General features: G+C 34.7%; 2 protein-coding genes across 2 annotated transcripts; one reads left to right on the forward strand and one right to left on the reverse strand.

Annotated features, from left to right (window-relative positions):
- The first annotated feature begins 501 nt into the window (after positions 1 to 501).
- LOC113301538 (cytochrome P450 724B1-like) lies at positions 502 to 3,568 on the forward strand. Its single transcript, XM_026550316.1, has 8 exons — positions 502 to 1,155; positions 1,254 to 1,578; positions 1,687 to 2,118; positions 2,213 to 2,299; positions 2,419 to 2,497; positions 2,674 to 2,783; positions 3,067 to 3,188; positions 3,310 to 3,568. The coding sequence occupies exons 1-8, from the start codon at positions 944 to 946 to the stop codon at positions 3,413 to 3,415; spliced, it is 1,473 nt and encodes a 490-aa protein (XP_026406101.1). The 5' UTR covers positions 502 to 943; the 3' UTR covers positions 3,416 to 3,568.
- A 256-nt stretch (positions 3,569 to 3,824) lies between these two features.
- Positions 3,825 to 8,689, reverse strand: LOC113301530 (probable galactinol--sucrose galactosyltransferase 2). Its single transcript, XM_026550309.1, has 14 exons — positions 8,262 to 8,689; positions 7,611 to 7,858; positions 7,396 to 7,486; positions 7,169 to 7,217; positions 6,980 to 7,071; positions 6,780 to 6,887; positions 6,580 to 6,693; positions 5,808 to 6,218; positions 5,577 to 5,718; positions 5,420 to 5,487; positions 5,050 to 5,184; positions 4,655 to 4,875; positions 4,290 to 4,378; positions 3,825 to 4,204 (listed from the first exon to the last, which is right to left on the reverse strand). Exons 1-14 carry the CDS (start codon positions 8,558 to 8,560, stop codon positions 3,923 to 3,925), a joined length of 2,349 nt encoding a protein of 782 aa, XP_026406094.1. The 5' UTR covers positions 8,561 to 8,689; the 3' UTR covers positions 3,825 to 3,922.
- Positions 8,690 to 15,496: the final 6,807 nt, after the last annotated feature.

Consider the following 15,496-nt stretch of genomic DNA (forward strand, 5'->3'; position numbering starts at 1 on the left):
CTAATCAATCGACGTTAGAGTACTGTAATGTACCATTAGAATTGGGCATCACAATGCTTTTCACACCAAACATGAATAAGTGCACATTCACTTGATCTGTTGTGCAAATTTGAACTTTTTACCCATAGAATACCACTCTTGAAATAGTAATCACTGTTATTTTCACTAGTTAAAATACCTCTGTAGTAGAATTCTTTGTTGTGTTTGCCATCCACTGTTTTTGATTGATGAGATTAATTAAGTTTTTCATAATATAATAATATAAAAATATGAGTATGGGTCATTCTCTCTAGTCTGTCACTGTGTCTGGCTCCATCTTAGTAGGGGGTATCTAGATATCCAAGACTAGACTTCTAGGTTGATTTCATTTCCTAGGCTTCTGAGCATTTTTATTTTTATTTTTTACCATCGAAGACTGTAACTTATCATCATCATCATCTGCATAAAAGCCTATTTGATTTCTTCTGCTCTGCCTAGCTCCTCCAGCTCCAGCCCCTTATACTAATAAATTAATGTAGTGTCTCTCCCTCTCTCTTTCTCTCTGTTTGTCCTATCTTTTATGTATGGGAATTTGATGCTACTAGCTTTTGCATGCTTCTTGCCTTCTTGTTCCCAACCCACACCATCGTATTTTGCAATCTCATATCAGCTGCAAAGTCTTTGAGAGAGATAGAGATAGAGATAAAGACAGAGCGAGCGAGCGAGAGAGAGAGAGAGAGAGTCTCTTTTAACTCTCTCTATTAAGTCTCAACTCAAGTAGTCATCATATCTCCTTATTCATTTTCATCCCACTCAACTCAAAAACTAAAACTAAAACTAAAACTGAGAGACATCTATATATATATATATATATATATATATCTGGAGAAGAGACCGGTAGATAGTGAGAGGGCCGGCGAGTTGAGCATATAGTCTTGATAGATATATATCACTGATTCTCCCCATGGTTGGAGGTGTTTGTTTTTTTCTCTTAGTTAGTCTGGTTGGATTTGTTTTGGGTGTCATCTTCAACCATTTCTTGCCTTTGTTGTTGAATCTTGGTCTTCCCACTCCAAAGGGTACTTTTGGGTGGCCTCTGCTCGGTGAAACCCTCTCTTTCTTAAAACCTCATTGTTCCAATTCTATCGGCTCTTTTCTTCACAAACACATTACAAGGTAGAAATTACACTATAGACCATTCATTCAGTAACATATATTACTGATCCTAATTAGTTTTTTATAATAAATAATGCATAATTATTTGCTGTTTTCAGGTATGGCAAAGTGTTCAAATCCCATTTGTTTTGTTCCCCAACAATTGTATCATGTGATCAAGAACTCAACTACTTCATACTTCAAAATGAAGACAAATTGTTCCAATGCAGTTATCCAAAACCCATTCATGGAGTACTTGGGAGTTCTTCCATGCTTGTGGTTGTGGGAGAAACACATAAAAGGCTGAGAAATATGGCTCTTACACTGGTTGGAACAACTAAATCAAAACCAGAATACTTAAATGACATTGAGAGAACAGCTATCCAAATTCTAAATACTTGGAAAGGAAAGCAACAAGTCTTGTTTTGTGAAGAAGCTAGAAAGGTAACCAAAACCTTATATATTCTTGAAGATTGGAGACTAATCACCATAAGAAAATTTTAATGTTCAGGTGTTTATCTTTGCTAATCTTTATGATCTTTTTGTTTGCAGTTCACATTCAATGTTATAGTAAAGCAGATCCTTGGGTTAACACCAGATGATCCACAAACATCAAAGATATTAGAAGATTTCCTAACTTTTATGAAAGGATTGATCTCTTTTCCAATGTATATTCCTGGAACCCCATATGCAAGAGCTGTTCAAGCTAGGACTAGGATATCTACTACTGTCAAAGCAATGGTAGAAGAAAGAAGAAAATGTAGAATTATTGAGGGTGATAATAATAATAATAATAATAATAGTTCTAAGATGAATAATGGTGATTTTCTTGATATGCTGATATCAGTTAACACTTTGTCTGAGGATGAGAAAGTGAGTTTTGTTCTTGATTCATTACTTGGTGGTTATGAAACTACTTCTCTCCTGATGGCCATGGCTGTCCAGTTTCTTGGTCACTCACCATCTGCATTACAACAATTAAAGGTAACCCATTGCTCTCCCTCTTCCCCTCACTCTCAACCTATAATCAAATCTTATATTAAATTCTTACCTTTTGTTGTTTTTGTCTTTTTTACAGGTGGAACATGAAAACATAAGAAGAGGCAAGGAGGAAAATGAGTACTTGAATTGGGAAGACTATAAGAAAATGGAATTTACTCAAAATGTAAAAGAATCTCTCTCTCTAGCTTTACAAAACTTTCTAGACTGTGTTGTCAACAATGGCTAATGTGGCTTTTTGTTTTTGTTGGTGTTAAATGTACTTGTTTTTTTGAAAATGTTTAGGTAATTAGTGAATCTTTGAGATGTGGGAACATTGTCAAATTTGTGCATAGAAAAGCTCTCAAAGACATCAGATTTAAAGGTATATACTGGGATTTGCATTATCTCCATTTACATGTTAAACAGCTACTACTATTTCCTTTACAATAAATCATATTGCATATGCATGCATGAGCTTCAAAAAGAAGAAGAATAATTAAAGCTTCTTCTTAATAATTATTGATTTCTAATAATTTTGTTTCTTTTTTATTTTTTCAGATTATATAATTCCATCTGGTTGGAAGGTCCTACCTGTTTTTAGTGCAGTCCATCTAGATCCATCTCTTCATGGTGATGATGCTCTTCAGTTCCGTCCTTGGAGATGGGAGGTAATTCACTAGTTAACAATTTTAATCTATAATCATCTGTTTATTCAGTTATTTTGAAAGTAATTTAAGTTGTTAATTTATCAATAAATCAGTGACATTTATTTTATTTTTTTCCTGTAAAATTTGTAATCGAATCAGAGCATCTTATGTTTAAATTTCTTAATATTTAGCTCAAATTGCTGCTTTATTATTGGAGCGTTTAAAGTATATTAGAAATAGTATAATATTTATTATTTTAAATCATCCATTAATAATTGATTAATTTTTATATTAAAATTTTCAGAATCAGAGCCAAACATGCAAGAAATTCACTCCATTCGGTGGAGGACCAAGATTCTGTCCAGGATCTGAACTTGCTAAAGTTGAAACTGCATTCTTTCTCCATCATCTTGTTCTTAATTTCAGGTAAAAAATTACTCAGTAAATCTGTGTTTAATCTTGGGTTTAAGCTATGCCATCTGTAGTTATTCTTAATGAGCTTCTTCTGAAGCTTTTAATCTCAATTTAAATTCCTGAATCTTTATAGATGGAAACCTGAAGGTGCTGACCAGTCAATGGCATATCCGTACGTCGAATTTCAAAATGGTTTGCCACTGAAAGTGGATCAGATTTTATCAGAGGCATCCTGTTGATTTGAGAAAGGACCTTCCCTGTGATACTTTTCGCTTCTGAGGGCCAGTTAAAAGTTTCAACACAAGCACAGAAGACTCGAGAGATATTCCCAGTGAATGAGGATTCCTATTGTAATATTTCTAAAAAGTGAGGGATTTATGTGAAAAAGTGGTGTAATCAGATAACTTTCTCAGTAAATATATAAATATAAATATCATATATATTTCGTTCTCTAGATTCTAGTAATGCTAACAGGCCATTGTACCAGCTCAAAATCCAGTAGCAAATGCGAGCTTAAGCTTAATAGAACTATAGCACATACAGTAACACAACTGCACTTTCCGTCGATAAATTTGCTGGCTTCTTTATGAATTCCTAGCCGAAGGACGTTGGCAACTTCCACTTGGTCCTATAGTGCCTATATCCCAATTTGATCTAAAGTTGCATTTTTCATATATTATGCTTATGAGTTGTGACATAATGTTTTCGTATTATACATATTATCAAATGTGTAAAGAAAGAATCGGTCATAAGTAAATAGCAATATCCCAAGGACTGATGCCGTGAGGAACTGATAATGTTAAGAAGTTATCGTCACCTTTGTATTCGAAGTCCACTTCTTCAGAGTTTAGAGTGCACATTTTTGGTTTTGCGCTTGCATACGCTCCAAAACGACCCGAACCTCTCCCTTTAATGTTAATTCTACCATTTGGTGGATCACCGAAGAAATTCATTGTTTCAATTGCTCCCCCAGAATTGTACATATCTATTAACCCAATGGGTGCAAACTCGAAATTTTGAGAGTAAACCTGTACAAAACCAGGACAGAGCGAGGTTATGGTTTGAGAAATGTACTATGAGAACTTGTATAGATGCAACTGTGAGGAAAAAAACCTTGATTGGAGATATCGTAAAAATATTGCATTGCAAGATCTTCAACGTCACATCCAGAAATCCTTTCCTTCGCAATCTAGAAAGAGATCCTGAATTGCATGGGCATAACGAATATGTTAGAAAAAAATATGTTATATGACTTGATATCTTGTGCAGTAAACGTGCTTATATTGCCACCTAAAAGCTAAAGTTCCATAATGGTGATTTCCATATGTATAACTTATTACACTGATATAGATTAGTAAAGGGAAGAGTGCAGAGTGCACAACATTTATATCAACAAAGGCAAGTTACCAAGTACTTCTGTTTGCTCAACAGAGATCCGTATTTCTTTTATCATAAATTGTGTTGAAGGTCACATTTACCTGTTTTGAATGAAAAGACGGCACTATAATTTGTACATGAATCCCCAGAAACTTCTTCAAAATACTCGACATCACTGGGACTGATCTGCCCTGTTAATTCATGACTAGTATCACTCTGAACAGTGGTAGAATCATCCATGCAAGGCCATGTCCCAGCTCCTTGGCAGTTGAATACGCCCAGAACTCCAGAGTAATTATTCAGGTTCCAAATCTTCAGAAGACTTCAGTCATGAACCAGAAAACAAAAACTAAGTGGTTACTTTCAATTGTATATTGATTCTTGAACAATCTAGGTTAGTAAAATTGGAGGCGCACAGTGAATTTTCTACTTTCAGCAGGGAGTGTAGATTCAGAATACATATTATAAGCTACAAAATTCAAGGAGAAAGCATTACCTCTTTCCATCCATAACAGGGTCAGTGAATAAACAATCTCGGGTTGGTCTCCCTGGGTATTTAGCTCTAAGAATTGACCCATCGGGGAGTACAAGTTTCTTAAGTACTGTGAAGTCATGCTGCCCAGGTTTATCACTGCAGTGCACAGTGAGAACAAAAATGAATTAATTGGATAATATTCCTAAAAGAAAAGATAAGGGTGGCTACAATGGTTGTGATTAATCTTTAGGTAAAGAATCTCTGATGCCAGATCCCATCGGGGTACATCTCTTAACACTTCATGTTCTCAATATTCTCGTCCACAGATAGTAATGCATTTTTGTCTCAGGTTTCTATTTTTCTTTTCCATTTTTTCCCTCATAAATCCTACCTAATATAAACTCCGCAACCCCCAACAGCTCGAGCAACTGCATGGAATTCAGCTGCATAATGCTTGCTCTGAAACATTCCCCGAGGGTAATGGTTAGGCCCGAGATGTAAGGAAAAAGTAAAAGCAGCATCATACGATTTCAAAGGTTGGATCTTACATAGAACATATCCCAGTCAGGAACCACCACTTCGCCAAGAAAGATGCTGTTAAAAGATACAGCAGCAATGTGCAATGTCTGTTTTGTTGGGTCTTTTGGCCAGTAATCATCAGATGCTCTAGTAATAGCACTTCTTTTCGAGCTAAAATTAAAGCTTCAGTCAGATAAAATAACCAATTTTCTTAAGAGAATTTTAATCAAAGTGAAATCAAGCTGAATGAGTTTCCTTACTGATAAACAGAATCTGTACTCTGACCCATGCAGCAAATTATGCTGTTGTCTTGGAAGTTTGCAGCTATTGATTTCTCAAGCGCTTGCTGGAAGTGCCGTGTGAGAGAAACTCTACCTCCTAAACCAGTCGCCAAGGTTTCCAGTATGTTTTGCACATCAACCTTGACCCCATCTACATCCTGTGAAACAAGATAGCTGTGCTGGTCGTCATAAAATTCAGATATTTTATCTGGATCAATCACACCGACACCATACTTCTCCATGCAATCCATTGATAAATCCCTCATATTTGCTAAATTTCCAGGTGATTGAGTAGGATTGATAAGCTTTGAGTTGTATTTCTTAGTCTCAGGCATGTCTGGATGAACTCCTCCCCAGTAACCCATCAGTGCATGCCATACATACACATACCTACAATTTTGAGGTGAACAAGGTCTAAGTTTCCATTCATAATTTATAGTGAATATGAATTCTATGTAACCCTATCAATAACACAGTTGATTAAACCACCAAAACTACATGTGAGTTGGCTCACTGACGGATCGATGGGCCTTGACAGTGAGATTCATGGCTACCAGTCGATCTGATCACACAAACTGTTTGTCAATTAAGCTAATATTAACATATTAGTTGAACTTTAACTTAGGTTTGTAGGTTTCATTTCAATTCTGAAAGGAGCCTATGCCCATTCATTTCAGAAGATTAAAAAGCAGAGACTTTTAAGTTTAAACATAAAAGCAGCAACTGGAATTAGTGAGCAAAGAAACCATACTTCAAGCCGAAGTTCTGTTTAATGTCTGCAATAAAACCCTTCAGATCACTAGCTTCATTTCCTTCTGTACGAAATTTACTATTTTCTCTCACGCTGACCAATCTGCCTCCAAACCTGTAATTTGCCATGATAATAAAATCAGAAGTTCAGAGGAACAGTAATTTCTTATTGACATGTGAAGGGGGAATGAAAAAACTTACTGGGATCCCTCAACCATTGGTTCACCATCCTTTTGGAACTCATTATCTATATCTTGCCACCCATCATCTACAATTAAAAATCTCGCTGGAGTGCCTCCCTCAGATAAGCTGTTAAGGAAAAAACCCATAGGACAACTAAGAAACTGCGTTGAACATTTGCATTCCAAACAACATTATCGAATGAAAATACACTCAACAACCTTTTCAGTCCTTCTTTAATTCCCTGAGGGTTAACTTCTTGATAGAAAGCATCCCAGGTGCACCAACCGAACCAGTCTAACATTCCAGGCATCTGGTTAAAGAGAAGAACCCAAGTTTTACATCTGTTATGTCTGAGATAGTAGTGTAGAGGAAAAGCCTGCTGAATGGGAAGAGGTGAAGCCTCTTGCCTTCTTAGATTCACGGAGAGCAAAGGTTCCCAAATGCTTCTCTAGTATCCTGCATGAGCTCAGAAGTCAATAACTATCCATGGAAGGGAAATACCAAGGAATATGCACTCCACGTTGAAACTTTTGACAGCCTGAGGATCAAGTGTGGATCCCATGGCAATAGTGTTAATCTAAAACATTTCTAACACTTCCTGAAACTGAATCATAAGATGTGGGAGCCGACCTACTTCATAGATTCCTTCATCAGCTCAAATGGATTACCACCATAGTTCACGAAAACTGCTTTTTGAGATTGAGATGTAACTATAGTTGGGTCACCTGTAAGAATGTAAATTAAAGCGTGAACTAGGAGTTATATTCAACCTCTTCTTGTCGGCTGCAAATTGTTACAACCCCATACAGAAAGATTAAGGTATATGCCGTTTAGTTCAGAAGAGCGTACCACTTTCCACACAAAACTCGAGCTCGTCGGCGGAGTTTCCCTGCAAGCTAGTTCTGAATTCACCATCTAACACAGGTAAAATTAATACATAGGATGTATTCCCAGTAGATCCTTGAACAGATTCTTCTGCTGGTCTGGCTGCTAAGAGCAACATCTGTGTCTCAATGGGAACATCACTGCCTGAATTCCCTACTCGTGGTATCATCCACCAAAGTTTAAACCGGAACAAACACAATAGTCTGACATCCCTGAAGCACAAATACAAAAGTTTGTTTATCTAGTAATTACCCGATAAAAGGTACCTTTCAACCTAATTCACATCCTAACCAGAGTTAAGGACAACATTGCATTCACTCGCTAGGATAGCAAAAGTCATTTAAGATATGACTTTCTTTCTGGAAATAAGCATACACTGGGATTCTTAAAACCACTTGATGTGCAATGTTCAAATGCACCACAAATTAGCATTTGGTGGGTAATGGAACAAAATTCCCCGCTATGAACAGTGGCAATAATCTAGCAATCCTATGTGACCCAACTGATTATGGAGATGTTAAAAACTTATTGCTGTACAAAAACTACTTAAAATTAATAAACCAGCAATTACATAGTCTGAATAACAAAATCTTAAGTTGAGAATAGAATACTTACTGAAGAACTCCAAGCGTGAAGACATGCCTGCTACTAGTCTCTTTGGACGTCGCACCCACAAACGCCGAACCATTAGTCCACGGTGTTACAAGTACATTGTCCGGCACCTTTGTCAGTACTTCATTACCATTAATCTTTAAGTTCCCATCTCTTAAAGTGGGTTTTGCACCCAAACACGCAGATGGTTTCCATATCCTGTGAAAACGCATGGACCCATTTGAGTAAACCCTTTGATTTGGGGATAGAAAAAGAGAAAAGCTAGAGTTTAGTTGCAAAGTCCCTAAAGATGAAGAAACCATGGTTTCCCAGTTAAGAATTTCCCGGAAAATATTGAGTCAAGAAACTCTACATGGAGACACGATTGGAGGAGAATCTGAGTTCTGTGATGTTAGTTATCTTCCAATAGATAAGTGACATTTTCCAGAGTTCCAGAAATGTTTTAATGACGATATTATCCTTTGTAAGAGGGTAAAAAGAATTTCAAGCTCAATACATATCCTTTTGGCAAACTCAAAGCCACAACGCCCACAAAGTCGATCAAGTTTAAGCTTGGCTAGACGTCTCTGATTGATTTTTGGTGGAAAAGCACTTTGGCATCCAAAATATAATCTGACTCTCAGAGTTCATTTGGATACCAGATGTAGGAGTGTTTTTGCTTTTCCAGAAGCTGAAGTCAGAAATAGAAATGACAAAAAGTTAACTTTTCGATTTCTAAAAATCGTTTTAAAATTCTTTATCCAAATTGATTTCTTGCTTTTCAATTTTTAAAAATCAAAAAATTATTTTTGGATGCCCATCCCAATGCGCTATAAGCGAATCTACGAGGTGCGAAATGTAAAATTCATATGGTATATATAGCATTTTAAATTAGCATTTTGGTGTTTGTAAGCAGTGGGAAATTGGTATCCTATGTTTGAGCGGACTTTACAACAGAGCCTAAAACTAAACAAACTTTAAAACTTGGGACGGTATTTAAAACAGAGCGTGTTTCAAGTGGTGGTAGTATTTAAAGCTGGTCTGAGAAGTTTGCAGTGTTTAAAATTGAGCCTGATAGTTAGATGAAACTGAGCCTAGAAATTCTGAGGTGTTTGACATTGAGCTTGATAGTTAGATGTTGTTTTTAAAAGTAGAAACTACCATTTAGTCCTATAAATAATATAACAAAGATAATTTGGCCATGTTGACCTGCTCAACTGTCCGTTTGGTCCTTTTTTAAAATATATATTGTTGTTTGGTCCTAGGATGGACATATCCATGCGGGATGACGTCAATGGATGATGTAATTGTCTTTTGATAGTGGCAAAAATATCCTTTTGGACCATATATATACTCAATTATTAAGATAGAAGGGAATCATTTTCAGATTTGTTTTCTCTCTTCTCTTTTTTCAGATCTACTTTCTCTCTTTTTTTTCCTTCTTTTTTTTTTGCTTATGAAAGTGATGAAGACGATGATGAAAATAATCCTTTTTCTTCCGTTTTTTCTAGGTTTTTGACGATGAAGATGATGAACGATGAAGATTTTTTATGTTCTTCTTTTCTGTTACTGTTGTTGTTGTTGTTGAAGATGATGAAGACGATCAAGATGATGAAAATTAAAAGAATGGACTCTGTGTTTAGATCTTTTTATTAGGTGTTCATTTGAAAAAATTTAACTCTGATTCTTGTTGTGTGTTCATGTTAAAGAATTAACTGTGTTTTAAATCTTGAATTATTAGGTGTTCATTCGAAAGAATGAACTCTATTTTTTATGGATTTTTGTTGTGTCTTCATATTAACTCATTTTAAGGAATGACCTCTGTTCTAGGTTTGATTTAGTTTGTTTTTGATATGTGTTCATTTTGACTAATGAACTCTGATTTTTTTTTATAATAATGAACTTTGATTGATTGTTCATTTAAAAGAATGAAATCTGATTTTTATTCATAATAATGAACTTTTGATTAGGTGTTCATTTGAAGGAATAAATTCTGTTTTCAAACTTGATTTAGTGGTTTTGATTAGGTGTTCATTTGAAAGAATGAACTCTGTTTTTTTGTTCACAATAATGATTTTTTTGTTGTGTGTTCATTTTGAAGAATGAACTCGAATCTATAAAAGCATTACCAAACACCTGATAGTTCATTAAGCAGAATGAACTCCTACAAGAAAATAAGTAGGAAGTTCAGAGCTCATCAGAGAGCATGAACTCAAATAATAATGGAAACATAAAAGTTACAGAAAATAATGCTAAAGTAGTACGAAAGGGTTTTTTTGTCCATTTTATATTTTCAAATAATTATGGACCAAACAGGAAACGTCTATCCCGCTGGACCAAATGATAATTTCCCCTTTTTAAAATTGAGCCTAGAAATTGTGAGGTGTTTAAAACTGAGCTTGATAGTTAAACGTTGTTACTGAGTTTAGAATTTGGATAGTGTTCAGAACAACACCATAATCTTGGTGCAGATTGAGACGTCGCTTGTCAGATATAGGAATCGGTAAATTCAATTGGTATATATACCATTCGAGTTCACCATATATGGTAAATATAGTTTTACACCATTTCCACCGTCACCCCCAATATGATATATCTAACATATTTGCCGATCCATTGTGATGCTCTGACTAGACTGAATTTATATCTTTGACTCACTAAAGATACACGGCTTTTGTTAAAAAAAATAAAATTTCACATAATTTCACGTTAAAACCTCATAGCACGAAATACGTGAATTCATTCTCATTGAAGGGCGAAACCTTATGTATTTTACATTACTAACAAGAACATGAAATATGAATGTTCACTCTCACCAGCGAGACATCGAGTTTATGCATTTTACTTATCCTGGTACCGATAAATAAATTTTTTAACCACTCAAGTTGTTTTCATAAAAGAGTTGTGCTTGAACACGTACGAAGACATCATTTTATCATCTCCAGTTACAAGAAGGAAGCCCATTACCTCCGTTGAGGAGTAAATCCAAAACCAAAATCTCCATAGATTAGTGTAATAAGTACAAGCACCAAAGAGAACTTTGGAAGGCGATGAAAATGTTGAAACCCATCAGACTATTTTTGGTTGAGTAGACGTGATGAATGTTGGTGATTATATCATAAGAATATATATTTTGAATCACTCTTTATCAATAAATATGTATTTCTTCTACTTGTGTTTGTGTTTGCTCATAAAAGAATGAAGGGTGATCAACAGTTAGAATCGTAAGAAGGATTATGAGAGAAATTTGGAAATTTAGAGTGACTTACAGCTAGGTTTGGACAATGTCGACCTAGCCATAAAAAATAATATGCCATGAATTTTAAATTTCAGGCCTTTATGGCTAGGTTGATATTGTTCATATTTGGAGTTCCTAGCTGTAGTGTTCTCAGAAATTCCAAATTTCAGAATTTCAAAATAGATTTGGACTTGAAATTTAAATATTTTTTCATTCATTAAATCACATTACAACCTATTACATAATTAACCCACATTATATCCCACCAAGCCACATTACAACAACTTATAACATTACACTTAAATAGTTGATCTTCGTCGAAACCCAAGCAAAATCTTTCAAGATTTGATAGCGTTCATCATGATTAAATTGTTTGCCATGGAGAAGCTCATGTCTGGTGCGAGTCAAAGTTGTTTGAAAAAAATAAATGAACAATAAGTTATTGTTATTCAAATCTGATTTGATGAACAACTTATTTAGATACCTATTCGTCTCCAAATGGACCATGTAGGATGAACTTCCCTGATGTCGGACAATTGTTTTTGAAAATTAACCATCTCCTTTGATAAGTTTATCGAATATTTTTTTTAACTAGTTTGAATGATCTTTTATTTTGATTACCGTATGACGCCACAAAGACAATAAATTTACGGTTCCTGAAAGAATTAGAGGTTTGATCTAAGTTAATTTGAAGATCTTCATCATGACTTGTGAATGATATCCACACATTAACAATGAAAACATATTCCTAGTAGTGTAGGGAGCAACCATTTTTTTTTATGAAGAATAAATGAGAAACAATTTGAGAAGTTTGAGAGGTTTGAAATAAAATGTTAGTTGAGAGAAGAGTCCCTTTTGTTATTTATGTTAAGAATATCTAGGGTGAATCTCGTTTATTAATGGGATGCCCTTATGTCTAGCCATATAAATAGAGCCTCTAATGTTTGTCTACAATACACATCTAACGAGAACTCTTCTTTCTTCTCCCTTTACTCTGTGTCTTCTTCTCCTCTTTTTCTCTATTACAATACGTAATCAACACGCTTTACACCGAGTGTTTCTCTAAACTTAAGAAGAAAAGGCGTTTTGAGATTTTTGATTATTTTTCTCCAAGCCGCATAAAATAGCACCATAAAACAGGAAAGCTTTTGGTCCAATATCTATTTTATTTTACATATTCAATCATAACATGATATGATTTATTTAGTTCTAACGTCGACTTTTGTTCATGTTTTGCATGTACCGACTCATCTCGGTTGGATACTTGAAGGAATAAATCATCTGATATTTGTGGTGTATTAAAGATTCCACAACTATGAACTCGATACCAATTCTTTATGATGGTTTGACATATACCATAACTAAACAAACTAACATGTTTTTATTGTTTTATAAGTGCAATAGTGGATTAGTGCTTCCGTTGGCATCAAAGGAGCCTTTTTACAGGCAGCCACAGCGATAACTAATAACAAGAGATTGTTATTTTCTTTTGTTATTTCTATTTTATTTAATTAAATATAGAGTTTTTCTTTGTTTAGTGACTAACATTAATCGTCGATTCCTTTGTCTATTCAACACGGATAGTCGTGTATTCCTCATATAATGGGTTTTTATATACCTATGCAACACCAACTACGAGTGATGCCGTTATTCTCATTTTTGTTTTGGGTGCAATTAAAATCCATTAATTAGTCTTAAAAGACACTGTCTATATTTATGGGACGTGGGTGGTCAATTTTTTTGAAAAGTTTGATCTCTTTTCTTCTCTAATTATTTTTTTTATAGAGAAACAGAAAAAAAAACATTAGAAGATGGTTTACAATTACTATTCCTTTAATGAAATTGTAATCACCAAAAATGGGTGGCATCACAATCTAATTACCTTTACGGTAATTAATCACGTGCATGGTTGAAAAACCTACGACCAATTCAATTTGGTATCTTTGCATAGGGGACAAGGATCATGTGACTTATTTCTATGATCTTTATTTCTTTTTTATTTATAAGAAATCACTTATTCCACCTGCGATGACTAAAAGGACAATATCTTTTTATTTTGTTGATACGGTATTGTTAATCGTAAAAACCAATTAATATTTTCTCTGTCGTACTTATAAGATGAGAAAATAGATTGGCAATTTTATTTTATTTATTTGGTTTCGCATTTTCGTCTATTGAATAATGGCTATGGTCCATCAAAACAAGCCTTTACAATCAAATATGATTTTATTTAATAATAATAAACCATTGGTTTCTATTCCTTACAAGAAACCATTCATCAACCAACAAAAAGCAGATTTTATTTTTCTTCCCTAAAAACGGAATAACGATAACAACTTCATTATCTTTTTAAGGAAGCGTTTTCTCTATTTCTTTCATTCATTCATTCACTCATTAAAGGATGAAACATCGTTATTATTGGTTAAGCCAATTGCAAATGCTAATTTAATGGGAAATTACTGCATTTCTGAAGGATATTTAGCAATTTTAATTTTTCCTCGTGGTAATAATCTCCAAAATTCGAATTGTTCCACTTGAAGTTGGAATATGGATGAACACAAAAGATCATAGGGTGCTTGTTAGCCTAAATTATTAGTCCATGTAGTGACTAAATTGATCTTGAATTTACTTTTTTATTTTTGAAAAAGAAAGTGTCCATTTCTAAATCATTTTCTCGTTGGCCTTAGAGATCATGGAATCATTTGGAGATATATTTACATATTTATATATTTTTGGTTGTAACCATTAAAATTCATGGTTGATGTTAGATTTGTATGTCAAATATGTTAGAGCATTGCTCGGTCGAACTCGCATGCGTTGCTATCTCAAGCATGTTTGTCAATGTTAGTGATCAAAACTATAAGTCTTGATTTCTAGTCTATTATAGCTAAGTCTCGGACTAGGATAGAAAGTGTAGTTGAGCTCAAGGACTTCATGGCGATTCATCATACAAGTAGAAGAACTACTCAAGGAACCGGTGGAACTTCTCGACAAAAAGGTATGTGAAGACTTGAACTTATCTGTCACTCAAAAGTCTATCTACTTTATCTCCTACTTCTTGAGACAAAAAGTCGTATGCTATATATATAGACTTAGATTATACACATTTGGTATTTCGAGCCGAGTATACCTCGCCTATCTATATCTCGAAATATGTGTTGGTAAGCTTTTCGCTTCGACCAAGTTTATCTTTACCTAGTGACGAAAGTCATGATATGTTTCAATCGTCTTGAAAATTGTTTTGACGAGAAATGGTGTAACAACTATATAACGTCCTCTAAGAATGTTTCAATGATTGAAATGAGAGTTTAGATTACATAACCAATGATGGACATAAGCATTGTTGTGCAAGCAAATTTATGTATAAGTCCTATTCCTTGAACCAAAGTTTGCGAACTTTGTTGATCAAGAGAAACCGGAAGAATAGCTTGTTGCCAAGTCCGCGAACTCAGTCCGCGAACTGCCGAAGTTCTCAAACCCGAGAATTTCTGTCGGAGTTGACAAACTACTTGCGTGAGCTAAGTCTTCGAACCGACGAAGTTCTCATCCCGAGAATTTCTGCTAGAGTTTGTAAACTCTGTCTGGTTGCTTAAGTCCGCGAACCTAGTGTGCGAACTTAAGAAGGTTATATATCTGAAGATGATTTCTGAACTTAAACTTTTAAAAGACTAAGGAATGATTTCTGAACCTAGTGGCTATAAAAGTTCATGAACCGATTCAAGTGAATCAAATCATCTTTGCTTCAATTGTGTCTTGTGTAGTTACATAAGATTTCCTTGCAATTGAACAACTCTCTAACTAGTTCATTTGAGTCATTTGAACTAGTTATGGTGAAGAAGAACATGGTTGATATGAAATGCTCATATGGCTAACCTTTTGGTTAACTATTGTTGAACCAACAATGTACACGTTTGGGTACGGTTAACATACCTAGAAGCGTGCAGTTCATTTGTGTCTAACAAGCTAAGTTTTCGATCTAACGGTGAATATTGATTGCTTTGATACCAAGGAAAAACCCTAA

The sequence above is a fragment of the Papaver somniferum genome, chromosome 1 (genome assembly GCF_003573695.1).
Source record: "Papaver somniferum cultivar HN1 chromosome 1, ASM357369v1, whole genome shotgun sequence".
Classification (NCBI taxonomy): Eukaryota; Viridiplantae; Streptophyta; class Magnoliopsida; order Ranunculales; family Papaveraceae; genus Papaver; species Papaver somniferum.

What these genes read in the sequence shown, in the direction of transcription:
- LOC113301538 (XM_026550316.1), top strand. Translation starts at nt 944, where the DNA reads ATGGTTGGAGGTGTTTGTTTTTTTCTCTTAGTTAGTCTGGTTGGATTT. An exon ending in TTTGTGAAGAAGCTAGAAAG is followed by an intron (nt 1,579 to 1,686) that starts GTAACCAAAACC and finishes TTTTGTTTGCAG; the next exon opens with TTCACATTCAATGTTATAGT. An exon ending in CATCTTGTTCTTAATTTCAG is followed by an intron (nt 3,189 to 3,309) that starts GTAAAAAATTAC and finishes GAATCTTTATAG; the next exon opens with ATGGAAACCTGAAGGTGCTG.
- LOC113301530 (XM_026550309.1), bottom strand. Translation starts at nt 8,560, where the DNA reads ATGGTTTCTTCATCTTTAGGGACTTTGCAACTAAACTCTAGCTTTTCT. An exon ending in CTGATGAAGGAATCTATGAA is followed by an intron (nt 7,218 to 7,395) that starts GTAGGTCGGCTC and finishes GAGCTCATGCAG; the next exon opens with GATACTAGAGAAGCATTTGG. An exon ending in AGTACAGATTCTGTTTATCA is followed by an intron (nt 5,719 to 5,807) that starts GTAAGGAAACTC and finishes CTTTAATTTTAG; the next exon opens with CTCGAAAAGAAGTGCTATTA.